General features: G+C 41.3%; 3 protein-coding genes across 6 annotated transcripts; 2 read left to right on the top strand and 1 right to left on the bottom strand.

Annotated features, from left to right (window-relative positions):
• The first annotated feature begins 1,173 nt into the window (after window positions 1–1,173).
• On the top strand, window positions 1,174–14,151 carry phrf1 (PHD and ring finger domains 1). Of its 4 annotated transcripts, none has more exons than XM_035664329.1 (20): window positions 1,174–1,266; window positions 1,763–1,870; window positions 1,983–2,114; window positions 2,276–2,407; window positions 2,617–2,813; window positions 2,966–3,049; window positions 3,168–3,301; window positions 3,530–3,621; window positions 3,917–4,080; window positions 4,446–4,572; window positions 4,708–4,823; window positions 4,958–5,151; window positions 5,573–5,695; window positions 5,966–6,120; window positions 6,768–8,619; window positions 8,758–10,037; window positions 11,099–11,175; window positions 11,674–11,823; window positions 11,968–12,096; window positions 12,256–14,151. In XM_035664329.1, the coding sequence occupies exons 3-20, from the start codon at window positions 2,027–2,029 to the stop codon at window positions 12,418–12,420; spliced, it is 5,259 nt and encodes a 1,752-aa protein (XP_035520222.1). In that variant the 5' UTR covers window positions 1,174–1,266; window positions 1,763–1,870; window positions 1,983–2,026; the 3' UTR covers window positions 12,421–14,151. The 4 variants fall into 4 exon arrangements, with proteins under 4 accessions (XP_035520222.1, XP_035520219.1, XP_035520220.1 ...); XM_035664326.1 differs by having other exon boundaries at window positions 3,917–4,095; XM_035664327.1 differs by having other exon boundaries at window positions 1,185–1,315; window positions 3,917–4,095.
• Window positions 14,152–14,605: 454 nt separating this feature from the next.
• On the bottom strand, window positions 14,606–19,230 carry irf7 (interferon regulatory factor 7). Its single transcript, XM_035664330.1, has 10 exons — window positions 19,017–19,230; window positions 18,453–18,606; window positions 17,599–17,770; window positions 17,405–17,505; window positions 17,236–17,287; window positions 16,998–17,102; window positions 16,688–16,887; window positions 15,800–16,001; window positions 15,558–15,673; window positions 14,606–15,434 (listed from the first exon to the last, which is right to left on the bottom strand). Exons 1-10 carry the CDS (start codon window positions 19,049–19,051, stop codon window positions 15,243–15,245), a joined length of 1,329 nt encoding a protein of 442 aa, XP_035520223.1. The 5' UTR covers window positions 19,052–19,230; the 3' UTR covers window positions 14,606–15,242.
• A 5,123-nt stretch (window positions 19,231–24,353) lies between these two features.
• Window positions 24,354–25,361, top strand: ascl1b (achaete-scute family bHLH transcription factor 1b). Its single transcript, XM_035665367.1, has one exon. The coding sequence runs from the start codon at window positions 24,560–24,562 to the stop codon at window positions 25,172–25,174; it is 615 nt and encodes a 204-aa protein (XP_035521260.1). The 5' UTR covers window positions 24,354–24,559; the 3' UTR covers window positions 25,175–25,361.
• The last annotated feature ends 1,620 nt before the right edge of the window (window positions 25,362–26,981 follow it).

Genomic DNA, 26,981 nt, shown 5'->3' with positions numbered 1-26,981 from the left:
ACTTGGGGGCGACAGTGGTACTAGATTACTGTACTGACTGCTTGGGGTTCATGATACTCCTGGCAATAAATATTGTAGTTACTGTCGTAATATTTGAATAATTATCTTATCAGATGTTTCAAATGTTCTGATTACTGTAGAGTGATGGTCTGGTAGGGGATGTAAAATATAACTTTGTCATAATTGATCATTAATGTGCACTTTGAACTATACTACTAGTTGTGTCAAGGTGGGTACTGTTATTTATATCCACACTCTCTGTTGTGACTGCAGTGTTTTCTTTTAAAGGACCAGTGTGTAGGATTTAGTGGCATCTAGTGGTGTAGTTGCAGATGAAACCCCATCGCTTCACCTTCCTGTTCCAAGCGTGTAGGAGAAACTACAGTGACTGTGAAAAACGCAAAAGGCCTTATCTACCGCCAGTGTTTGCTTTGTCCACTCAGGGCTACTGTAGAAATATGGTGGTTCAACATGGCAGACCTCTGTGGAAGAGGACCCGCTCCCCCTGTAGATATAAACGACTCATTGTAAGGTAACGAACACACAACAATCTTTATTTTCAGGTAATAATACACCAGCGAAAACCATCTCTATGAATATTATACTCAATTTCTGCCAATAGATCCTCATAAATGTTACACACTGGACCTTTAATTGTGCTTGTGTTGTGTGTTTTGTACTTCTCTACTCTCTCTAAAAGCCAATCAAAATGTAACTCTAATGTAATTCTGACTCTTACACCCAACCCTGTATGCATTACATTAATGCACCCCCGTCTTCTGTAGTCTTCTTATCTTTTCTTATCTTTCTTATCTTTATTTATTTATATTTTTTTTTAAAGTACTTTATTCTCGTGTGATTTTTGTGTGATTTTTATATTTTTGTGTGATTGTATATTTTAAGCACAATTGCACCAACACAAATTCCTCTATGTGTAAAAACCTACCTGGCAATAAATCTGATTCTGATTTAGTAATGGTAATAATAGCATGTTTTCAGATTTTAGATTTTGGTTACTGTTGTCTAAATTCTGATTACAGAGAGTGCTTCTAATGCATTTAAACACACTCGACTTGACATAAACACGTACAGTAATTATATCCACGTGTATACAGTATGTCTACGACTACTCAACTAAATGGATACTGTCTCTTTAAGAATCGCCCGAACGCACTCGGCCATTTCCGTCAGTAACCAGCCGGTGGTGTCACTCAACAACAACCGTGGAGACTTCAAATCACTCTCACATACCTACCTTTACTTAGGGTAGGTTCTGAAAAAAATACTATTAAAATTGACGCATTGGATGTCTTAGGTACGAGGGTTGAATTGGGAATTAGTGTATAATTCCTCCACACACACTGTTTCTTAGTATAGGGTCCGACAGGAGCTCGCTACTCGTTCGCTAAATTTAGCTAACACGCTTTACAGAAGCTAATGTTACTAACTCAGCTACCGTCATTTGTCCAGGAACAGCGTTACAGGCTGGTCCCATACTGCCGTCAGTGCGTATATCTACATAAACCCTGCATGTGTGCTTTATGTGAGGCATAAAAGAAGCACTCTGTTTGGTGCACAGTTTTCGTCTTTGTTTACAAATGTAGCGTTAGCACAGTCTGCAGACTGCTGTTGGCCAGCCAGTGTTACCTGTTCAGTCAGTGTAAAAGTACGTAACCAAAGTGTGTCCATTAAAAGCGCTGTTTCATAGTTTCAAATGTCACTCGCGGGGAGTAAGAAGAGCTTGCTTGTCTGTTCACTGTAGGTATTACTACACCTAGTAGACTAAGAGCACATGCTTGAAGATCATTTTACCTTTCTGCTCAAGGACTCAGACAGGAAGAACCTGCCCTTCTCACCTGTCCTTTAAAGAGTGAGTAGATTGCCTTACGTGTTAGCAGTACACATCATTTTCTTAATTTAATCCAGTCCTTGAATATGTATATTATTTAAACACTGTCTGCGACTGTGTTCTATATTTAAAGGATTATTTTAGAGAAAAGCTGAATTGTTCTTCTGATGGTCAGCCATGGATGAAGATGACAGCCAAGATGAGCTGATCAACCGCAATACATCCCAGAGCAAAGGGAAAAGGGCTGCGTTGTGGGCCATCTCAGGTAGTTTGTTATGCATCATTCAGAGCGGATGGACAAATGCCTCAACTCTTTCAGCAAATTGCATCCACTTCCATAAGAGTACAGTGTCAAACAATACCCGGAAGCTTTTAAGACCTCATGCATTGTCTGTGTATTTGTTTATTTATTTTTTAACTTCCTAGATGACTCAGATGATGTTGAAGAGGAGTCTGAGGAGGGAGAATCTGACAGTGGTGAGGAGGAAGAAGAGGAGGGTCACCTAGATGGAGAGGAGGAGGAGGAGGAGGAGGAGGAGGAAGAAGAAGAGGAGGATGGTAGGAGTGACTGAATATGCAATTTATATTGTTGTCAAATATGATGATGATGGTGGTCTACTGTTTTTCATTAAATTACAAAATACACTATTTTTTACTTGCTCTCATACACACTATTGGATTTTATTTACTTGGAGAGTTAAACGATGAAAAATAAGCAACTGTGATACATTACACATGAACAATAGATTTCTATCCACTTTTATCAGATGAGGAAGAAGAGGAAGACGTTAAGGCTGAGGATGGAGCTTTTGGGGGAACATCTGCTGACCTTGCGGGGATGAGCTCGGATGAAGACACAGACAGGTGTCCCATCTGCCTTAACTCATTTAACAGCCAGCCTGTTGCAACACCAGAGAGCTGTGAGCACTATTTCTGTCTCGACTGCATCCTTGAATGGACCAAGGTGGGTCTAACTTGATGTTGTATGAGTGCAAGGAGAAAGCACTTTGTTAGATAGCACCTTATATGCTTTTATCCTCAGTATGTGCTCTGAAATGAAAAACAATTTGAGGAAGAGGAAGCTGAATGGTTGTGGCTATGTTCTACCCTGTACAGAATGCCAACTCGTGTCCTGTAGACCGTATTGCCTTCAACAGCATATACCTAAGGAAATGTTACGGAGGCAAAGTGAAGAAAATGGTGAGTGCGTTCAGTGTTTGGTGGCATAACTCCTGGTACATTTATTACTCTACATGCATTAATGTTGTGTGGGCTTATTGCTTGTGTGTGTACGTATTTTTGTGACCGCTTCATTTAGATCACAGTTCAAAAGCCTGTGAAGGAAGGTCAAGAGGAAAGAGTAGATTTGGACCTGGAGCAGACCAGCTGTGAGGTCTGTGGAGGCAGTGACCGTGAGGACCGCCTCTTGCTCTGCGATGGCTGTGATGCTGGGTGAGCTAGACATTACTGCACTAAATAACCCTTTGTTCTTGTGTTAGTTAGTTGTGTTAGTGTTCAGTCAAACCTGTCAGAATCAGAAATACTTTATTGATCCCTGTGGTGACATTTGTTTGTTACAGTTGTTCTAACCACACAGTGTTAAAGAATAGAAATAATACTTATATTATAATAACAATATTATCAAAAGAGAAATTTGTTAAGCCTTTTTTTGTTCCATAGGTATCACATGGAGTGTCTCACGCCACCTCTGGACTCTGTTCCTGTAGAGGAATGGTTCTGCCCCGAGTGTGAAGCCAACAACCGTCACTCAAGTAAGCCTTTAAGTTACTCGATTTTTTTTTTTCAATTCATTTGCTCAAACAATACTTTGGATTTGGCAGTCCTTTGCAGACAGGAAGAAAACTGAATCGGAATATTCCATCCTGTACTATACAGTATAGTTCAGGGTTTTTTGAAAATGTTGCCATGGTAACTTTTTTATGTATTTATTTTGAATTCATTCTATTTATAGAATTGTTTTTTTATGAATGTCACTTTCGACAATTTTAAATTTTTCAACTTTTTACCAATTTTTTCAAGTCGAACATTTATATTTTCTTGACTCAGGGGGTTCAGCTGAAGAAGTTAGTGACACAGAGAGCCTACCTTCTACTGCCCATCCTGCTACCAGTCGCTCCCAGTCCCACGCTGCCGGTCCCACTAGAGCTATCGCCCGGACTCAGCAGAGTGAGAGGGTTCGAGCTAATGTCAACCGTCATCGCATCACACAGGCACGCACATCACAGGTTTGGCATGAGGCGTGATGCTTCTGTTTTGGCTTATCTTCTAACTTTCATAGCATATGCACAAGGCTGGATCTTGCAGAGATGGCTTGAAAGTTTGTTGTTGTGCAGATTGGGTTTACTGATAACATTTATAACTCACTGTGTTGTGTATTTGGCTAATGTACTTTAGTGCTGTTGATGATGGCATGTGTTTTTGACATTTGCCAATTTGATAAGAAGAAGATATACTTTATTATTATTATTATACTTTATTGTGTTAAGGAGCAGTGCATGTATTTGGGAGTTGTGTTTAGACGTCAGTGGTTTGTGAGAACATACCAGTGGAGTAATACAACCTTTTTTCCGGTTAGTTGGCTCCTACGTATCTAATACAGTCTACTTGGCTGGATGAAACAATTAATGCTGTAGTGGCTGGGCTCAACACGTCTGTGTATATACGAGACTTCACACCTCGTGTCCCATCTGGCCACAGGCGCAGTAAGTAAATACACAACACATTTCAGATTTTACAACCACATGCACATGAACAAAGGTAGTGGAAGGATAAGCAAGGGAGGATATGAAATAGTAATGTGTTTATGATGAGGGATAACTTTTTTATTGATTGAACAGGAAAGCGCAGAAAGGTAAAAAGGAGGAAGACATCTTCTGCTCTGGGTAAAATGGCAAGTACAGGAGTGAAGAGGAGGAAACGGAAAATGAGGAGGACTAAATCCAAAAGAAAAGCAGTGAGTGTGTGATCAAGATCAGTCTTGATTTTTGTGATTTACTTTTAACCGGTTCACTAGAATAATTTCACGCTGAATGTGAACAATCATTATTTTCTCTCTAGACAAACTCTAAACCTATGTTTTCCCACTAGATGTTGAAAAAGGCAGCCACTCCTCGACGCCGTATTGCTAATAATCTGGGAATTGTAAAGGACAAGAAGAGCTCTTCGCTTCCTACAGTATACCGACCATCAGAGAACACGCTGAGTGGCATGCGTGCTGACATAGGTGCTGCATCCCTGTCTATCTATGGAGATCCATTTGACCTGGATCCATTTACGGAACGGTAAGAAGACTTACTTAACTCATATTGTTGGACTGGTGCAAATACCATTTTACTGACTTCATATATTGATTCATTCAATCATTAATTTATCATTCAAGTTTCTGATATGGTAAAATGTGTAGGGAATGTATAGAGATGGTTACAAGTGTCTCTTGCATACTGGTCTAGTGTGCCTCACTCGTTGGTAACTTCTTTGAAAAGCTTTTTTCTTATCATCTGGAAGTGTAAAATGCTCCCAAGCTGTTTTCTTGCTGTTTGGCTATGCGATGCAAATCGTTTTTTGTAATTAAATAATGAGTGCCAACTTACAATTACAAATCCATTTATGTGTGTTTCACTGTGGTTATGTATTTGTATGTAGCTGAGCATATACAGTGTTAATTAATAAGCAAATTGTGCCTCACAAAATTGATTTGACCAGTGAGGAGGAAGAACAGCAGGCAAATGTTACATCACTGTTGGAGGCCAAGAGACGAGGAATCTCTCGCTCTGCCCTTCGCTCTCACCAGCCTGTTGCTCGACCAGTCACTGCAAGCCTTTCCAGGTAACATCCCCTTTTTGCCATGATGTGTAGGGTTGGTTATCCAGAACAGGTTCTGATTTGGATATTGTCATTGATGAGCCAATTAAAAATCTGAAATGATAAAACAATCATTCCACACAAACTAATTTGCATCACGTTACACATGGTTTTGCTTATATGTAATACCTCATAATTTTCTCAGTCTTTGTGATTAACATGGTGTCTAACTTGATTAATATTTATGGTATTACTCATGGTTGATCTAATAAATGGTTTGCTTTGCTATACCAGGAGGGGTATGGATGTCCCCCAATCAGGGGGTGTTGTGGAGGCGGCTCCTGTACCTGACCTACTGGGCAGCATCTTATCAGGACAGAGCATGCTCTTGATGGACAGCTCTGATGTCGTTATTAATCGAGATGGTTCCCTTAAAGCTACAAAGCCAAGTAAGTGTGTGTGGTGCATTTTACATTTCAAGTGTAAACAGTGAAATTTAATTAAATGTATTGTAGCTGTTTGATTAGAGATTTTAGCCACTTGGTGGTTGGGAGAGGCAGACAGGACTAGACCATTTATTATGAAAATAATTGATGCTATTGAATTAGGGCTTGAATTGAATTTATTTGCATAAAGTGTAGCTGTTAAATATCAAACAACTTCAAATAAATTGAGCCTGACTGCTTCATATAAAATGCATGTCCAGTTGGTGAATATCAAACTTTAAAGTGGTAGCGAGTTTTTCCTCACTCATTCTCAGATGATTGTGATTGACTGAGCCTGTCGCTGTCACCCTTTCTTGTTTTCTGGTTTTCCCAACACTGGTGTTTTATTGCGAGCAGTGTACAATATGTAATCTAGGTCTCTCATAATAATGACTTTTTTTGCATCCCAATTACAATGAATGTTCTTCTCTAAAACTCATTGTTCTTTGAAAGTGTTAGGAAATTGTCTTAAAATGATAATATTGTTTCACAATTATTTCTGGGATAATGTATTGTCCAACAAAAGTAGTTTTTGTGACAGGCCTAGAGCAGAGTGAAGCAAAATAACTGAATTATTCCACTTTTTATGTGTGTTTTTTTTTGTGTTACAGTAATGCCATCTGCAATAAAGCCAGGTTGCAGCAGAAGTAGTAGCTCAGGAGATGCCAGCAGCCAGATCAACCAAGTGATGTCACCCAACGAAGGAGACAGTTTTCTGTCTTCTCACTCCAATGGAGACCTACCGGGATCCTCCCATAGCTGCACGAACAGACCTTTCTCCCAGAGATCTTCTCACTCTCCCGCCTCTGTGACCTCCTCAGCCAGCCACATCCAACCATCTCCCCATTCAGATTTACCACCCCGAGGTCATCCGAGTTTGCACCCTCCTCGTCCAATCAGACACGCCCATCCTCCTGGTCATCGGGGAACCAATGGAATTAGAACCCCCAGCCCCACCTCATCCATCCACCCCACAATGGACTCCAGCTCCAAGAGCAAGGGAATAGCCCCATCACATTCCCAATCTAAAAAAGCACCTACAAAGCCCATGTGGGTAGATGTGTCAGTGCTTCCTAGGATACCAAAAATAAAAAGGGAGAGCAGCGGTATCACAACTGATGGCAGTAGCAGTAGTAGTAATGGTTACGGCATGCTCGAAACAGGCATGAACAGCCTTGCTGGGGACAAGGGAAGGCAGCAAAGTGTAGACCAGAAAAAGGGCAGGGCTGACGGTCATGCCCAGAGGCAGAGGCCTGATGGAGCAGGCTCGTCATCTGCCTTCTCCAACTCATTCTCCTCTTCTTCCTCTTCCACTGGTTCCCCAGCCAGCCATTCACGTTATTCCTCTTCATCTTCATCTTCATCAGCAGTGAGCTTCCGCATTAACTCCAGTGGGAATGCCTGGCATTCAAGGCAGCTAAGTGGCGCGTCATCCTCTGCCAGTGGAGGCAGCATGCAGGAACCCTGGAGAGACAAAGAAGATGAAGCAAGAAAGAGACAGCTCCACAGGGATAAACAGATGCTCTTGGCATCACGTACACTGGTCAATCAGGAACAAGAAAGTAATAATATCTATGATCCCTTTAATCCCACTCTCTCAGACTCAAACAGCTCAGACGATGAAGCTGAGAGCTCAAGTCTGGATGGTAGCTCCCGAAATGCCACACGTGAGGTGAAGGCCCCTAGTTTAGGAAATAAGGAGGGTTTAGTGCAAAGCAAGCGGGACTTGGTTCGTGTGAAAACTGAATCACAGGAGATTGAGATTTCAGAAGAAGAACCAAGGAGAGTCAGTGCTCAGGAAACGTTATTACAGGAGACCAGATCTTCAGAGGTATGTGTAAAGGTTGAAAAAGAATCAAGACTAGTAGACACTAAGGCTGACAAACGAACAGCATTGCTTGACACTAAAGTTAAGATAGAGCCAGGGTTAGATGATGGAGGGGGAGCTAAAAGGTTTGGTGACAGGGTAAAAAGTTGGAATTCGGAGACAGCAGACACCATACCACTGGATCGTTTAAAGACTGAGAGAGAGACTCTGGAAGAGGAGAGTGTTGGAACTCCCAACAGTGCTCCCCCTAATTATAAGAATGATTCATCATCCTCCAGCTCTGCTCCCACCAAGAAGAAACAAAAGGCTGAAACTAAATCAGAAACTAAATTGTCTCGTTCCAAGTCCCCATCTAGAGATTTGGGCCATAAGAAGAAAACCTTTCAAGCTTCCAAAGAGCAACGCTCTAGCACTCCAGAGACAGACAGAGGCAAGAGGGAAGACCATCACACCTCAGGCCAGGAAGGCCGGCAGAAAGAGAAGAAGGACAGAGAAAACAGTTGCAGGCGATCAAGGTCCAGAGAGAGGAGGAGGGCACGCTCCACCTCAGAAAGCTCTCAGTCCAATTCCCCTGATAGGACTCGCAGAAAGAGACGGCGGACCCAGTCACGATCCAAAGACAGGAGGCGATCAAGGTAAACATAGTGTAATATTTTGTCCAATATTCCAACTATTAGTATTGGCTATTAAGTAATCATCTGTTTGATATTGGGACCTTTATTGAAGATGGTTTTCTTTTAGTTATGAGGTTTTTGTGTCATTTTTGATTTTAGGTCTGGTTCAAGCACGAGTAGCAGGGAGCGTTCACGGAGGAAGAAACAAAAACAAAGCAAGGAGAGAAATGATGGCAGAGAAAGGGACTGTGAAAGAAGACGGGTATCAAAGGACAAGAGACGTGGCCGGTCTCGCTCGAAATCTCGGTCAAAATCACGTTCCAGGTCCACATCGAGATCGAAGAACCGTAAACGTGGTCGGTCTTGCTCAAAATCACGGTCCAGGTCCAGATCTAGGGAAAGGAGGACAGACCATGCATGTCTGCAACAATCGCCTCTCCCCTCCAAAGACAAGGTAGAGTCCCGATCAAAAGACAAGAGGAGACACAGGACTAGATCCAGTTCAAAAGAGAGAAAGAAAGAAGATGGGTCATCATCCAAGAGTTCACAGAAAACTTCAGGGTCTGGTGTTTCATCCTCTAAAGATGACACAAAACTGTTACAGGCCAAGAAAAAAGAGAAGGATATCATTCGAAGCTCCATCAAAGAGGAAAAAGTCGCTACAGTAAACGAACAGGAGACTCCCTCCTGTACCTCTGCCTCTAAAGTTAAAAAACAAGACAATGACCTCAGAGCAGACACCCAGGCCACAACAGCAGAAGCAGCAACAGAGACAACGGTTGGAAAAGAAATTAAGAAAGAAAAACAACCATGTCTTGATATGTTTGAAGATTCTCCTATTACTAAACCAATTAAGAAAGAAGAGACTGACATCCTTGCTTTGACGGTAGTCCAAGGTAAAGATGCAGAGGGAAACAAAGACCCTATAAAGACAAAGATGATCAAGTCTGAGCCTTGTGAAATGATCAAGTCTGAGTCTTGTGAAATGATCAAGTCTGAGCCTTGTGAAATCCCCATAATTAAATCCGAGCCAGGTTCCCCAGAAATATGCCACTTGTCCTCTGTCACCTCGTTTTCTACACAGAACACACCTGTTACAACAGACAGCCTCCAGGATAAAGTCTCTCAGTCTCACCCAGTATTAACAGCCTCCACCGAACAACCAAACACTGCTGCCTTGACTGTCCTTGTCAAGCAGGAAGTTCAACTACCCTCAGACTCTGATGATGACTTCAGTGTTGATGTGATGCTTGACAACCTGGACTACGTGAAGTCTGAGCACACAGAGGGAAGCGCTGTGTCTGTCAAACAAGAGAAGGAAGTAGAGGAGGGAAAGAATGACTCCACAGTAATGGGAGTGAAATCTAAGACTCAAGTGAAGAGGGTTACCTGGAATATACAGGAGCCTGAAGGGCCTCAACCAGGGAAATCTGCAAGCAGTAAGTGTTGCTACTAGATTGCTTGACACCAGTTTTTGTCGGCTGCGAAATGTACTTGCCACTGGATGTCATACTAGAGGACCAGCATCTCAGAGCAAGACAATGGAACAGAAATGAAATAAAAATCATCAAAACCCAAGATGCTGGGACAGAGATAAAATAAAACTTACCAAAACCATCTTTGTTAGTATTTCCATGGTCTTTCCAACAATCAACAACGTTGGTTTGGTCGAAATATATCCTTAATTCACAGAATTAGGAGGCTGAGTCCTTGATGCAGCGGCTCAGGGTTCGAGTCCAACCTGCAGCCCTTTGCTGTGTGTCATCCCCTCTCTCTGCCCCCCCCCTTTCCTGTCAGCTGTCAATTAAAGGCAATAAAAGCCTCCCCCAAAAAAAGAGCTGCAATGACTGCAACGTAAGCTAATGTTAATCTTTGGGGACAAATGTGCATGTTAAAGAATGTGCTTGATTTGGCTACTTACAGGTTGAGTTAGTTATTCTAAGAGTCTGAAAACATTAACGAAAGGATCCCTACGGAGATATACCTTTTGTTTAACTAGAAAGCGTCGCTATAACTCACCATACTCCAGAAAGAAAAACGCATAGCATTGTAACATCACAACTTCATTCAAAGTAGACAAAAACAAAGTATAACTCACCAAAACTGTCTTTATTAGTCTTCCCACTGTTCCAGCAATGACAAAATCTGGTTTGGTTGAAATAAATCCTTCATTTACCAACGTAGATGAGAAAAAAAACAGCAGTTTCAGTCTGCTCACCAACACATGGAGCAGATGTACACAAACCAGAAAGAGGCTGCAATAGCAACACGCAGGGGAGTGTGACATGTGATGTAAATAAGTGAAAATTCATAAGTAAGATATAAAAAGGGATTCTAGATTTTCACACACAATCACCAGTTCTTTTGTGTTTCTTACATGCACATGTGTAACATTTGAGTAACTATCTTGATATTTTGCCATGTAGGCAGAGACCAAAAATGTGTTGTGTTTTTTTGTCTGGCTCTCAGCTGAATATTTTCTGAATTATCTCCTGAACAGAGCTGGCTCTGTATAAATTGAGACTGAAGCAGGAAGGAGCTCGCAGACCCTCTTCAACAGGCCAGACGTCCACTCAGGTAGGACAGAGTCATATGTCACTGCAGAGTTAACCTAATATTTCTAGTATGATATACTTTTAGACGTATTTACACAAGGACAAGATTTCACTATACATTGTACTTGGAAACGATTGTATATGTGACAATAAAGTTGATTCTATTGTACTCCATATTCTATTCAGTTTAATGCTATTGAATGACCCGAAGGTGGCAGTGTTTTATCTAAAATCAAATCTAGGCAAAGTCACATGACAGAAACTAAAACTGATTTCAGAGCATTTTCAGGCTAAACGAAACTGAAAGCCATAACTTGGAAATCAAAACTATAGTTTATACATAATGCAATCACTTATTCCAAACTAAGTCCTTGTCACTATATCATCTTTAGACATAGACATGTAATATGTAAGTCTATATGATATACAGAACAGCCCAAAATTACTCAATGATCTTTGATTTTTTAATTTTTTTGACTTAGTTTAATCATTAAGTTTTAATCTCCCTTCACTTTCACAGGACATCCCTGGAACTGTCAGTGACCCCACCAAGAAGGGTGCTGTTGGTCGGCTCAGTAGCTCCTCTAGATCTGATAGTGTACATCCTGAGGGCTTATCAACCACTGCACAAGGAGAGGCAGAGGAAGGGGATTTGTCAAGAAAAGACACAGTGAGTCTGGCTTTTAAATGTTTAAGCTTTGAACTGAATATTTTATGTAGCCCCATGTCATCTTTGGTTAGGGGTTAACCCTAACCCCCACATATTTGTGGAAACTATTTTATGACATTTATGATGTTTAATTCCTGCCAATAGTACCTGAAGAAGCTGCACATGCAGGAGAGGGCTATAGAGGAGGTGAAGCTAGCTATCAAGCCTTTCTACCAGAGGAGAGACATCAACAAGGATGAATACAAAGAGATTCTACGCAAAGCTGTCCAGAAGGTGGGTTAAAAAGTTTGCCCAGATACTGAAAGGTTTTGTCATTGACCAAAAACTTAGAGCCCTAATAGCTTTTGAATAATAAACTCAGGCATTTCTCAATGTTTCAATGAGTTTTTCCATAGAATTTATATGTAATTATCTTGTGTTTATGGTCATCAGGTGTGCCACAGCAAGAGCGGGGAGATCAACCCAGTGAAGGTTGGCAATCTAGTCAAGGCATATGTGGACAAATACAAACATGCTAGGAAACACAAGAAAGAGGAGGACTCGGGGAAGGCACAGGAGGTTCAGACTGAGGCCATGACAATGTCTGACAGCCCCTGAGGAGGCGTCAACTACAGGCAAGGACAGACTCTCCCACTGGAAACACTTCATATATTGTATTACAGTATGTTGTACTGTTTGTCCGACCACTGGGTGTGATCTCAAACTCTTTGACATAAATGATTTATTAAGATTTGCTCACAGCTTCAAGATGGAACTTTTTGTCTAATGTTGGGCTTTCTATCTTAACAGATTTTTCTTTTTGTTGATCACTTGAACAACACCTATTGGTGTCTTGTGCTTGGACCGTCACTGCCAAGAACCAGTGTTTTTGTGTAGTACAGCTCAGAAACTTAATAGGAGACCTTGAGGTTGTGCCTTAAAGAGGCAAATCTCAAAAGACCTTCCATGGAGTGATAAATCAGGTAGCTTTCTCCACAAGCATATCACTGGGAGGATGCAGCGTGGGCTTTGAGTTTTCTACTGTTTTGTTTTTGTTTATGGGAGGGAGGGGGTATTTAAAGCTCATTTTGTTGGTTAAGAAGTGTCATAAACGTATGCAGAGTATGCATATTAAAGATTTGTCAGATTAAGGAAAGACACTGTTATGCAATTTTTGTAGAAAATTTATCAGTAGAGTAATCAAACAATTTTAGATTTGGTTGTAAATAATATAGATTTGATATATCCACTTATATGTTTCTTTCATCTGTGTTGCCTGTTGTGAATGACATGAATGGTTCTAGTTTGTATAGTTAACTTGTTTGTGTTACCTCTGTTTTCCGTCTTCCACATCTCTGATATCCAAGTGTGTCTAAGGAGCTCAATGTAGTCCAGCATACTAAGGGGGAATTTTGGCTCAGTGGTTTGAATGATGGAGTCACTCTTCTCAGATAACAGCCTCTTCTCTTTAGGTGTACTTGTTTTGTTATGTTCTCAGCGTTAATCCTTTTTTTCAACCCACGTTTGAAATGTAGAAAACCAGGGAACATTTTGTTTTTGTGCCAAATGAGTAAAAATAATGATAATAAAAGAGAAATGTACCATTTCCTTGAATAAGTGAGATTTAATTTGTTTTTGGGCATTCTGTTTTTAAACAACGGAGACTATGACACCACAATGTAGTAGGCAGTGTAGATTTTATTTTGGAGTGAAAAGGATTATAGCACTGATTTCATTGTCACTGTCCAACCTGATGCTCTCACTGTCCACAAGCATTTTAACTAAAGTTTTTTTTTTTTCTTATTGTGTTTCATGTTTATTTACAAGTATTAAGCTCATTTTATTGCCATGATTTCATGGTTATGTGAGATCAATTTATAGTCCACATACTGGAAAAGTAATGGAACATCTCAGAAGTCAGCATTTCCAAGGTAGGTATGAAAGCCTTTAGTTGTGAATATTAACAGAATCTTTTCAGTGTTAACCTTGAGATGTCTGCGGTATTTAGGCCTCATTATGACTGCTTTATCGTTGTGTCTTTAGCCCAGATCTTACTCTGCATTGATTTCTTGAACAGAAATGTTAGAAACTCAGCTTATTCATTGTGTTGTCTATAGTAGTTTGTTTGTTTGCCTACTGTAAAGACAGATTAAGCGGGTGGTTGGACTTGCCTTTTACTTTGTTGTCATGTTTAATTTGGCTTTATAAAGCCAAGGTTTAGGAGTGGAAGAATCTCAAAAACAGGTGCTCATGTTTGTCTGAATGTATTTTACTTTTTTCTGCATTTACTTGATTGAACAGGCCAGGTGTTTCTAAGGGGGAACACTAATAAATCACTGATATGATAAATAGGGTTTTGCCTCAATTTAATTCAAGTACTTGCTCACATTTTCTCCTGTTCTATTTCAGTTTTAAGGGGGGCTTGAAGCGATAACACTTAAAGACATATTATGAGGTACATAATGATGGCTGTTGCTTTCTTCTTCTTTTTGACTGTCACATTTCAAACCGAGCCACCACAGCCTTTTTGTAGTCATTTGTCAATTTACTTTTTCAGTTAGAAAAAAAAATGTATTTCTTTTTGGGTAATCATGGACAAACTTGATACTACAGTATAAAGGCTCGGCATCGGGAGCTACTACAAGGACTTTTAGTTTTCACAGCCCAACTATTTGGAGAAAATAAACTTGATTTGGCTGTAAGAAAGCAGTAAATTAGACCCTAAAATTGATCTTTTATAAGATTGCCTCCCAGAATTTGAGTCGTACACAGTGATAATTAACAAATGAGACCTCATTCAAGATAAAACAGTTTATTTGGAATCCAAATAATGCCAGTTAGGTTTATTCAGTATGAAAAAGTGCAAGATGACCAGCTATAACATATATATGTATATATATATATATATGTAGACAAACTGGCAATGACACATTAAAAACGTAGACTCATAAATTATTTAACTTTACTTTAGCTGCAATATACAAGCTCATACATATGTGATCAAAAACCTTTGTTAAAATGGATTTATCATCATGTAAAGCATAATTTTATAACTACATGCAAATAATATCAATTGAACCATACATTTCATTAAAAGAGACTTAACATTTACAGTACTTGTATAAAAGTTAATTTAAGGCGAGGCCATTGGCCTTTGAGTTCATTAATGTAACAGTCCAATAGTTGAGTCAATTTCTACTTATGTAGTGATAAAAACATAAGGTGAATGGAAGACAGTGCAAAGCATGGTGGAGTTACATCAATATAGCATATTATGCATTACCCAGTTAGATTCTGGTAGTTCTTGTTTAATCTACTAGTCTATTCATCTATTCAATGGGTCAGCAGTTTTTAGTGGAGCTTTGGGTAAGTGTGGGATGTGGTGCATCATGTGGTCCCACAGTGAAATAGTTCCTAGAAAGTGAGTGCAAAATAAAATTTCAAATCAGATGCTGAAAATATGCAGCAGAGCGTGCTGACTCCAGCTCAGCTGTTTGCAGACCAAAGACAGAGTTAATGAGGTCATAGAGGCTGTTGTGCGAGATCTGTAGGCTGACATTGGCGCTGTGAAGAGACGAAGCCCCCTCAATCTGGGCCATCTCGTGAAGGTGTCGACAGATCAGAGGAACCACCTACAGGGGCAAAGGGACAGAGACATCTTACAGCACTTAAAAACTGCACACCTGGAGGGAGGTGAATGCAAACACGGCATGTGTCTTTCAGGGGAACGTCAGGAAAAATGGAAGGAGTGTTACCTTGACTACGATAAGCTTCTTCTCCAAAGCTTTTCCATCAGGAAACTTTTCTCCAAAGCACAGGTTAATGGTGTATTCAGGGGAGCCGCCGTTGTTCTCTTTAAACTGCTTCAGTTCTAAACACAGATACAGGCGGATCCATGTATTTCACAGTGAAAGCTTCAAATGAAATGTAACAGTAATAATAAAGTATTAGTATTAGTATTTTTGTTAAAATAACTGAGCAAGAGATCCACACCTACCATTTACATACTTCTCAAAGTTAAGAAGCTCCACCATGGTGTTCCCGGGCAGCTTCCTTGGGTCTGGGTGAGCCACACTGGGGTCACTGGTGCTAGCAAACACATGGCATCTGTCCTGCCTCCAGGCATAGATACCAGTTTCCTGTACCTCCAAGAGTAGACCTTTCTGGATGCTGTTAAGGATGCGGTTGGTGAATTCAATCTGGTAAAAAAAAGGTGATTAGAAAAACTTTGATATATATAATATATATATATATAATATTGGTGCATTCTAGCATTTATAAGGTGATGTAATCAGTTGTTTTTGAATGAATTTGGTTTGTCTGACTCTACTTCAGTCAGTGACTTCCTATAAGAGATATAGAGCCAATTAAAGTTATTGTGAAGGAGCAAACTCCAAACATTTACAGCCCTCTATCAAACCCAAGTATCCGTCCTTGGCACACATATAAATTGAAAGATACCCTGGAAGTTAGTCACGCTATGGAGCATTGTTTTTACGAGTAGGTCCCGATTAAGTTACAGCCATACAACAAACATTTATTGTAATTATTAAGGCCAAGAGATAGACTGGAAATCCCCATATTTCTCATCTCAGTTGTACCGATACCAAAATATACTTCTAATATCCAGGGCCCAATACATCTCACATACTTAGATGAATCTAAGAGTGGAACTAGTGACTGAACCTGGCTATTAATGTTCATGAATTTCAACTCCTATTAGGAACTGTAGAACATATCATTTTTTTAAATTTTGTTTATGTATTGTTCTGTATTTTATCTTCACATAATTTGCCAAAGAAAATAAGATGAACTGTTAACTGGTGTTCCAGTTTTTTGCTGTTTGTGGAGTCACACAAAATGTCCAGCTAATGTAATCACGTACCTGTTTGTGGTCCAGCAGACCATCAGTGGATGGGAAGCAGAGATGAGTGGCTTTGAGCTCAGGGGCCTCGTGGTGGTAATGGAGCTGGAGACGGTTAGTGGTCAACGTGGTTTTTAGCATTTCTTTTTTCCTGTAGTGGATAGAGACCTCCATTTGATATATACTGGGATGGAGAGGTGAAAGGACTGGAGCAGGATGTTCTGTAAAAAAATAATATTAGACATCACATATTTACATATAATCAATTGGAAACTTTTTTTTTCCAGTGTAGTATTTAATTTCAGTTTCGATTTTATTTTGCTGAACATACCCTCAAGGTAAGCCGGCTGCTCTGGGTGGATCTCAGCTGCAACAGGATAACTTCCAAGGACTGCTGGATTGTGCTGATCATAGTTCTCTGTCCACTGTGGCTTCTCTATAATAGACAATAAAAAGCACATTATACTACATTTAACCTCCATTATAAAACATTTCAAAATCATAAAACATGTAGAGAAGATAATTTATACAATTTATACAGTATTGCCATCTGCACAAGACTCCTGTACCTGGTTGATGATTCCCAAGATCCAAAGCCATTAAATTGTTAAGCAGAGTATGCTGTTTGGAGGAAAAAGACATAGTATTATTTAATAAGCATTAAAGGGGAAGCAAACATCACAAAGAAATCCTTGACAGAGAGAGAGAAGTGAAAGTGTGCTCCAGGTCATACTGTACCTCAATTCCTGAGGGGAAGCACTCTATGGGAGAACTGTAGATATCCGGAGCCATATCAGAATCCTCCCGGAAAACCTGTGCTTGCACATTCTCATAGTTGTCTGCAGATAAAGAAAACAGACCCACATTCATTTGCATTCAAACTCAAAATGGTTCCACAGTGAAGGACTTTGATTAAGTGACTGTAGTCTTACACTCAGTGTTGATAATCTCGTAGATTTTATGAGGGTCGTCTGAATTCTTGGAATTATCATTTATCATCTTGAAGCGCACAGATAGGTTGTTCAGAGCGCACCGGAAGTTGGTTTTCCACCTGGCCTTGTCAGTGGGGAACTCGCTGATTTTACCACTTGCTACAGCCCACGCCTGTCGACCACACAAAAAGAAGTGAAAACATGATGAGAGCTTCGCCAGGATTAACCATTAACTACTAATTATATATGAGAAAGCAGCTCTGGTTTCTGCTACAGTTATTGTCATTGTTTTGTGAAGGAAATGGCAGGATTTTTTGGGGCATTTACACTGCAGCATTGCTTAGTTTGCCTCAAGGAAAGTGGAAGGTGGCACCACCAGTGTTGGTATGCTATAACTGCCCCTGGCAACACCTGCCACACATCAGTGCTCTGACAGTAATGAAGTGAAGGAATCCCTAATGAACCTTCACTGTCATTTCCTACAGTGTGTGGCTTATGAGGCCGGTGTTTGTGGTAAAAAAGTACTACTTAAAAGTTTGAATCCTTTGTAAATCCAAAGGTATATAACTGATAATACTAATGACTGTAGCTGTGTCACAAATCAACAAAATCATTAGCTTTGATCTAATCACATGTTGTCAGATAACAGTAATGATGATAATAATAATAATAATAATAATAATAATATACTTTATTGTCCTTCACAGGAAATTTGTTACCGCAGTCTGTACATACATACATACATAGATACAACGACATAACAACAAAAGTAAACACTTAATACAGCACACTTAGCACATTTACCCCTCCCTGTCCTGATAGTGCTGTGATTTCATGAAGGCCGTTGAACCTACCCGAAATATTTTACTGTCCTCATCATTGCAGTCCTTCCTGGAGTTGTGCTTCCAAGGGACTCTGAACTTGTTTTGGCCCACATAGCACAAGCCTGGGTACTGGCCGGTCTCAACCTGCTCTATGAGCCAGCTGGCAAACTGAGGCTTTGGAGGGCTGAGGAGAAACATGACGGATCAGTGTTGTTATTTAATGAAATATCTCCAACATGAGAAAATAAAAGACAGGCGGCCCCTTCACCACGCACACACGCACACATGCACACACAGGACAGCGCACTGTGGTGAAGGCTCCAGTCAGCTTACACAGTTAAGTTTTCACAAAGACAGAACACATCCACATAAACCTCAACATGGTCTGTCCAAACAACATGCAGCAGCCTGCGCACTTCACTGGACTTATTGACCATATTACACCAAAGGATCTGAATAAGTCTACAACCACCACACCACGTTTTACAAGGAAGTAGCTCTTTCACAATATGTGCAACAACAACAAAAACAATGACACATAATGAACAAGCAAGGGAGAGAAAGAGACGAGGTTGTTGTTTTTTTTCTGCCTACCTTTGCATATTTCTCTGCAGAGGTCTTAATCTCATCGGGGTGTTAGTCTGTAGTCTCTGAGGACCATGGCTGCATTTATACAGCCCGTGACATCATGTGAGGTTTTCATGTATCCTCCGCCCCCCCAAAAAAACTGGGAGGGCGCACCTCCGTGTGGCATTTCCTATAAACTGGTGATTGGAGCGAGATGTGTCATATTACAAGATAACCCTGTTCCATCGTATGCTGGTACCCCCCCCCTCCCCCCGCAGTCATAGGATGCACACACAAAAAAAAATAATAATGGAATTTCCTCCCGGGAAATGATCGAGAGAAACTGAAAGTCGTTGTTGTGTTTACTCCTCTTTTGTTGCATCACCACATCCGCCGCATTTCATCATGCAAATGTTTTCGCCCGTAAAGCCAACTTGTTCAATAATAAGCCACGTTACTGACTCAACATTTGGCTGCTACTTTCACAATTAAACAGTGGTACTGGATTTCACAGGAGCCTTACTGTAATCTGCGATCATGTTACACTGCCTGTGTTATCAATTATTTATCAAATTATATGGGCTGATTGCTTTTGGATCTCTCTAAACCTAACCTTGTTTTTTTTTCTACGGTAGCCTTTATGCATTGTTAAAAACCGATTAAACCACCCATTCTCGGAAGATTTCTTGGCATAGCCCTACTACTATGTTCCTGTAGTATTGGAACAAACGTGCAGATTGAGTTTATTCAACATGTTGTGTGATGGAAATTCTACTTAATTCTGAACAAGCAACTACAGCTACACAGTATGTATCATGGTACAGCAAGGATCATTTGATCATACAGTATTTCTTATATTGTGTCAACATGTTTCAGGTTCAGGCTCTATAAGCTATGACTAAATGCAATACCCGGGTCAAGCAAAACTGTAGAATATGCTTACACTTATGTTTAGATTTACATTCTATTTTCCATTTTTATTTTTACTTTTTGCTATATGCATATACCTATACATTAATTTCTATTCTGTATATTGTGTTAGAGATTGTATATAAGTACTATTCTTTAACATTGTGTGAGTGGAACAACTGTAGCGAACAAATTCCCCCCGGGGATCAATAAAGTATTTCTGATTCTGATTCTGATTCTGATACAGCGTGCCATTGCATTCTCACATACTGATGATGATATTTAAGTACACTGAACATTTTGTGAGTAGTGTCAGTTCAGCTGGCAGCTGGGGGCTCTCTCGTTTAAGAGGCAGAGTACTTTTGGAGAGGTATTGTGCACTAAAATAGTGTCCCATGAAACCACCCAGTTCCACTTAACTTAGACAATGTGAATGTGCCGTAGTTTGTAACAAATGTGCAGTGTTTTAGGGGGGGACTTTCGGACTCAGAATCCTGCAGGTGTGGGGCTGTGTCATGTGTTTGAATGAGACTGTATTTATAACCAGTGGGGATGCCCTGTCTTCCATGACATACTTTGTAGTCTATACTACTTAAAACCACTACTCAGTTTGCTCCCAAGGAGACTTCACTTCCTCTTTCCAACATTAGCGTTCCCTGACTTCTCTGCTCAGGAAAGCACTGTAAAATGCTATTTTTTATGTTTTTATTCTTATCCAACCTTTTACCCACAGTCATGGTACAAAAGATCAGCTACTTGTTGCATTGGTGTGTGCATGTATGCTAAAGGTTGCTGAGCCTACTTCTCTTTTCTGACCATGTCTGGCCACAGCTTATGCATTAGTCTGACTCTGTTTAAGAAATATGGCTCTTATGGACCTACAGCCTAGCATACATGTATGAGGAATACGGAAGCGATACATGCTCTATTAGAGCACTTCCCCTTTCTTGTTCATTGGAAGTACTGCTCAGTCCAGTAGAGGGTGCCTGTAGAAAACACAGGCTCCATTACAGCCACTGAGGAAGGATGTAGTCTGGTTATTAAAATGCTACACGTCAGCTGGAAAGACAAATGGTAATACAGAATATTTGGTGACAGAAGATGGAGCAGATAATTCCTACACGTGACACAGAAGATTCAACTGCTCTGAGCACATTTTCTTATTCCCTAGTGTGGCCTGCAAAACATATGAGAGTAATAATAGGCCTTTAGAGCCTCTGGAGTACAGATTTGTATTAACCAGGTTATGGTTGAACTTTTCATGTTTTAAAAATTAAGTTTTTACTGGAAATCCTAGCTAGATTCTGGATTTTCCCTCTTCGTTCATATCTCCCTCTTTATCTCTGTAAGACACACCCACAGAAAAATACACACACTCTATTGTCATGTTGCTTATCTGGCTCTCACCCGTGTGTGTTACATATGAAGCGTGTTTGATTTGAAGCATTGTTTTAAGAAAAACATCAGAAATGGGGGTTGTTGTGGCACAGGAGTTTCAGTTTGTGTTAACCTGCTTCATTTCTCATAAACAGCCACACCCTTACCAATGAATAAGACATTGGCAGGCTTCATCTTGAATTAGTGTGAGTCTTTAGTATACAGTATTTGTGTGTGCAGGGTGAGGCTGATAAAAACAATATTAGTTAATATGTGTTGTTAATGTTTTAGTCATAAGAATGTGATTTTGTTGTGTTATATTTGGGTTGTTTTGCTTAAGGTCTCATGACATTTGACTGATAAATTTTTCCTATGCAGGAGAATAATTTATAATCTGTCCCTAATGAGGAAGGATCCCTAATGACTTTAAATGGCCATAAATGGTTTTCACTGTATGTGTTATCCCTGTGATGAACTGGCAACCTGTCTAGGGTCCCCCTGGTACCCCACCTCTCCCCCAATGTCATCTGGGATCAGCTCCAGCCACCTGGGACCTTCCAAAGGTAGGCGGTTATAGATAAGGGATGGACTGACGATATCCCTAATCAATACTACTCTTAATCCAAAGGAATGTGTACTGAAACAAATACTATAATAAAAACATTTTCTATGATACAGTCACAGATTTCCTACGTGACCTGCCTCAAGTTATTGTAGTTCATGTTATGACAGTGACAGCTTAATCAGATACTGGTTCAGGTGTAGCATTACATAAGATACTATTTCAGGATACAGACACTCCTTAAAAACACACGTAATGAATGAACTGGTTTGTGACTGAGGCTTTTCCCTTCTACTTTCACTCAGCGCCCTCTGCTGTTGACACAGGAAGGCCAAAGGTAGGAGAGAATGGGGAAACCTAAGAGATTGAAAGTGGGGATTGCCACACAACACAAAACCATTCAGAGAAGCAATGCTGCACAGTCAAATGATATTACCTCAATACCACGCATAGGGAATATGTAGGGAAGAAAAAGAGGATGAAAATGAATGGGCTATTCTCTGTAGGTGAGTGATGTTTCATGGTCATAAATCAAATAAGTATGATATGGTAACAGTATTTGCTCTAATGTCGATTCTCATAAAAATAGCCTTTTTCTTAGTTTGAACAAAATGGTGTGAAAACATTTTGTGTAAGCCAAAGGTAGGGGGACAACTGATGCATGTCAAACAAACGTTAGGCCCCGAATCACATCTTTCTTAGAAGCCAAAGATCTTGTGGTATTGGTATTCTTCTGTTGTCTGTTGAGGTGAGCAGATTGTTCAGAAGGAAAACAGATGGTGTGAGGTATGTGATTTGGGAGAAATGGAAAGTCCCCTTTTCTTGTGTATCTTATGATTTAAGATGTCTTTTCTCTGATTGACAAAACCTTGAAATAGTCAGGTTTAGAGATGATAAAAAATGTGAACATTGTTTGGTATATTTAAGTGCTAAGCCTGGAAAAGAAGGCAAGATGGATTATTAAGTTAATATTTATTCGGATTTCTCCAGTATTATACAGTTAAAGGTTTTGACAGTGACTTGTTAATATTGTATATTGTTATAATATTTATAATATTTTTAATATATATTTTGGAGCGGCAGTTTTTTGCCTTTATTGGATAGGACGACTGAAGATAGACAGGAAAGGGAGAAAGAGAGAGGGTTCAGATTCAAACCCATGGTCGCTGCAGCAAGACTTAAGCCTTGGTACACACACATTAGGGTGCTCAAAGGGTCTGAAGATCTGAATTTGAAAGATTTTTAGGACTTTTTTTATGTGTATGAATTTGTGGTGTCTTGTAAGCCAATGTGTGATTGGGCGTAGGTCAGAGCAAGATCCCAGAGGAGGAAATGCTTAACCACTAGCTGTCAGGGAATCCCCCTTTCTCCCTGAATTAGACGCATCAGATCAAAGTGGAGTTGCAGGTGGTAGTTGCAATTTTCTGCCGCCAGAGGCCGCAAGTGTCCCATTTTTATTGGGGGACGGTCCCGTGTTTCCGCACACACAGTCTCACTGCCAGAAGTTGCTGGTAAGGAGACTTTTCCACAAACAAAACGTATTTTGAAGGACTTTTGGCAATGCTGACTAAAACCCCATGTGAATAAAACAAAAACTAGTCTCATGTCGGCAAAGAAAAAGGCAAAATGAAAGGATGATGATGCTGTTGTGTTCAACTGTCCAGTCAGATGTGGTGCTGAAACGCTGCGTCCGTGCGTCTGCACTCCGGGTTGGGTTTGGCTTTTACTCGAGCCCCATGAGCGCAAAAAGAGTAGGCTACAAACACATAACACACATATAAAAGTGTTCACATTCAGGTAGTAGTTAAAGGCTTGTGTTGAATTTAACAAGACTTTCCAGTGATAACCTGTCAAGCAAGTGCCACCAAACTGGACCTGCGGAACACAGAGAGTTGGGAGGTAACTGTAAAATGCTCTCTCGGACGCCTGTTTGTCATAAACATGATGTTTACTTTTAAATTAATCGCGTCCCGGCGCGAGTTATAATTGCCAATTATTGTGGTCAGAGGCACGCTTGCAATTTATTTTGCTCTGTAAAGCTGTAGCCTGGAAACAGGAGAGAGCGTCCTTGGTATTTGGTGATTGTAAAGAGCTGGAGGAGAAAGATGGCCGAGGGGGGAAGACTGATAATTTGAAGACTTGCCAGGGGTACATTGTCAAATTCAAAAGGCATTTCAAAGAACCAAACCATTCACTTTTTTTTTTATTCTCTCTTCTTTTTTTTTCTTTTTTCGCTGTCTTTTTTCTCCTTTCTTTCTTTTCGCACGGTTGCAGGCCGTTTGAATCGACCAATGGGCCTCCAAGTTAGAGACATTGGAATGTAAATGAGCCCAGCGCGTGCTCCCGGCGCAGTGAAAGCTCGGGATTGTTTATTGAGCTCCCGGAGCCACGCGCCTGGCCCGGGGGAGTCGGCGTGCAGAAGAATCACACAGCGGGGGCGGGGCCTCGCGACGAAGCGTGCGTCTCCAAAAAGGGGGTGGGTGGGGTGTGTGTTGGGGCGCGTGTTGAAAAAGGGGAGTGCTGCCAAAGTTTGGGTCAGATCGGCTCGTGGAGTAAGCAGTCAAGAGAGACTTGGACTAGAGTTAGCCACACGGTCCCCACGCGAAGGACACGAGAGCTGTACACTGCCAACCGTTGCCACCCTTCCTCTCCTTCTTGTCCCCACTGTTAGAGGCAGCGCTCGGCCCTCTGCATCCATCACTGCAGGAGAACTGTCAACGAGATGGAAACTACAACCATCACCACCACGCAGACGGCATTCGCCTTTGGACTTACTGAAAGACGCGCCACCCTCAGCCTGCACGCCCCGGCGCAGGACTGCACGGTCCCGGCTGTGCACCCCAGCGCTGACAGCACTGCCGGCTTCCAAAGCAAAACCAAGGTGCTGAAGAGACAGCGCTCCAGCTCGCCGGAGCTCCTGCGCTGCAAGCGGCGCCTGAGCTTCAACGGCCTTGGCTACTCCATCCCCCAGCAGCAGCCCGTGGCCGTGGCCCGGCGGAACGAAAGAGAGAGAAACCGGGTCAAACAAGTCAACATGGGTTTCCAGACGCTGCGTCAGCACGTGCCCAACGGGGCCGCCAACAAGAAGATGAGCAAAGTGGAGACACTGAGGTCTGCGGTGGAGTACATCAGGGCTTTACAGCAACTTTTGGACGAACATGACGCTGTGTCGGCTGCTTTCCAGTGCGGGTTGCCATCCCCGACAATTTCCAACAGCTACTCCGCCGACCCGGAGTCGCCTCACTCCACCTACTCATCCGATGAAGGTGGTTATGAGCCTCTGAGCTCCGAGGAACAGGAGCTGTTGGACTTTACAACCTGGTTCGACAGGTACTGAGGCTGACAGCATCCGAACCACACAGCGGCGTCTGTGCGTAAAAGACGGCTCTTCTTTCAGAAAAGCTGACACAGACTTAGGTAAAGGAATCAGATCGGTCTTGCCCTCCGTGCTTGTAAGAGATCTGTTGCCTCCCCGCCTCACCCGGGCTGCTTCTGCAGGAGCAAAGCAATAGTGAGAAAGAGAGAGGGAGTGTGTGTGTGNNGTGTGTGTGTGAGAGAGAGGGAGCCTCTTGTTGCATGAATAGTCGCCCTGAAGTCCTCACAAGGAGGAGGGAGTTGGACTCGGTGTCACGTTGACGCGTGGAAGTAAGGAACTGTTGTTATGTTTGAATAAGTGCAATTAATACGTGACACAGCAGGCTCTGCAGAGACGGTGCTGCAGTTCCAGAGGACTTGTTTGATGAGTGTTTCATCAGAGCAGGACTGCCTTCCTCGGCTGCCACGTCCGTTGAGAAGGCACAACACAGCAAAGATGATGCGTCAACAGACTTTTTTTCGTGATGTACATTTCCACCCTTTCATAACAAAATTGTACCATACAACAAATTGTTTTAACATGAAGACATATTTTTGTACATTGAGTCAAAACAAACAATGTTCTTGAACAACATTCACTGCCACTTTTCCTGATGGTGTTTTGAGAACCAGCTGTCATTGTGGCAGTGAGTTGGCATGTGTGAGTTGTGTGACTGGACAGCAATATCAAGGCTACTACCTGTGACTGACTGTAGTTGTTTTGTTATTTTTTGAATAGGTGGCAAGGAGACCTTTATTAATGTATGCACTTGTTCTCCGTTTCCCGTAGCCTAAAATGTAAATACTCGATTTTAACAGATATATTTTGTGTAAAACAAGTTTTATAATAAAGATCCAATCTATTTATATTATATGTTTTGCAGTTTTTGGTTCTTCAGCTGATATTGCCACACTTATGCTCAAAGATGTGGTGTGGTGTGATGGTGTGGTGTGTGTGTGTTTCTGTGTGAGGGGTGTGTGTCAGTGGTGGCGGTAATTGAGCAAACCAGGGTGCCTCTCTTCTATTCAAAGCCCCTACGTGACCTTTTCCCGACTTGGTTAGGCACACTGGGGAAAATTGCGCAGCTGGGTGAGCACTCAATAACCAGTATAGACGCGCACCTTCTACAGCGCTTTGTCTGCATTCAGGACGGGGAGATTAATATTACGTTTCATGCATTGCATTGTTTCTTTTGCATACTCTGCCTTTACCCAATAGCCCTGAGGGCCTGCAGCGGAGGGAGAGAGGGAGGGGAGAGGAGGGGTGCAATTCAGTCCTCTCAAAGGGTATAGACACTTTGAAATACGGCCTGGGGAAAGTCAGCAAGACAATGAGACGGGTCAAAATTCTTATTGCCCGATTGAGATCAATCTAAATAAAACCTCGGGTTGTAGACTAGTTGTATCCCCAACTGTGTTTTTCATGGCGCACACAGCCCAATCAAAAAGCCCATCTCCTGCGAAATGGAGAGCGCAACAGCACATTGTGAGCACTATTGTGTGCGCCTTTGCGCCTCATTATGCCAATTATGGAAGATCTTCTATTGTAATTGAACACTGATGCCAAATTCAGCGAGGCAGAACGAGAAATAACGAGTTTAATTTCACCTGGTGCTCTCTGTGGGAGTGGAAAATTGGGAACAAGAGAGGCTGATTGGAGCTGGTCTTATAGTATAATACATTTAAAAACTAAAAGACTTTCTATCAGCCTACATTAATCCAATCCAATAAAAAGAATATGAGCGACACTGGAAGGTCAAAACAACATAACTTTCACTTTTCCACTTTCT

This window comes from Morone saxatilis, unplaced genomic scaffold (genome assembly GCF_004916995.1).
Source record: "Morone saxatilis isolate NCDOM2014 unplaced genomic scaffold, NCSU_SB_2.0 Contig2, whole genome shotgun sequence".
NCBI lineage: Eukaryota > Metazoa > Chordata > Actinopteri > Moronidae > Morone > Morone saxatilis.
This window is presented reverse-complemented; position numbering and strand designations above follow the sequence as displayed.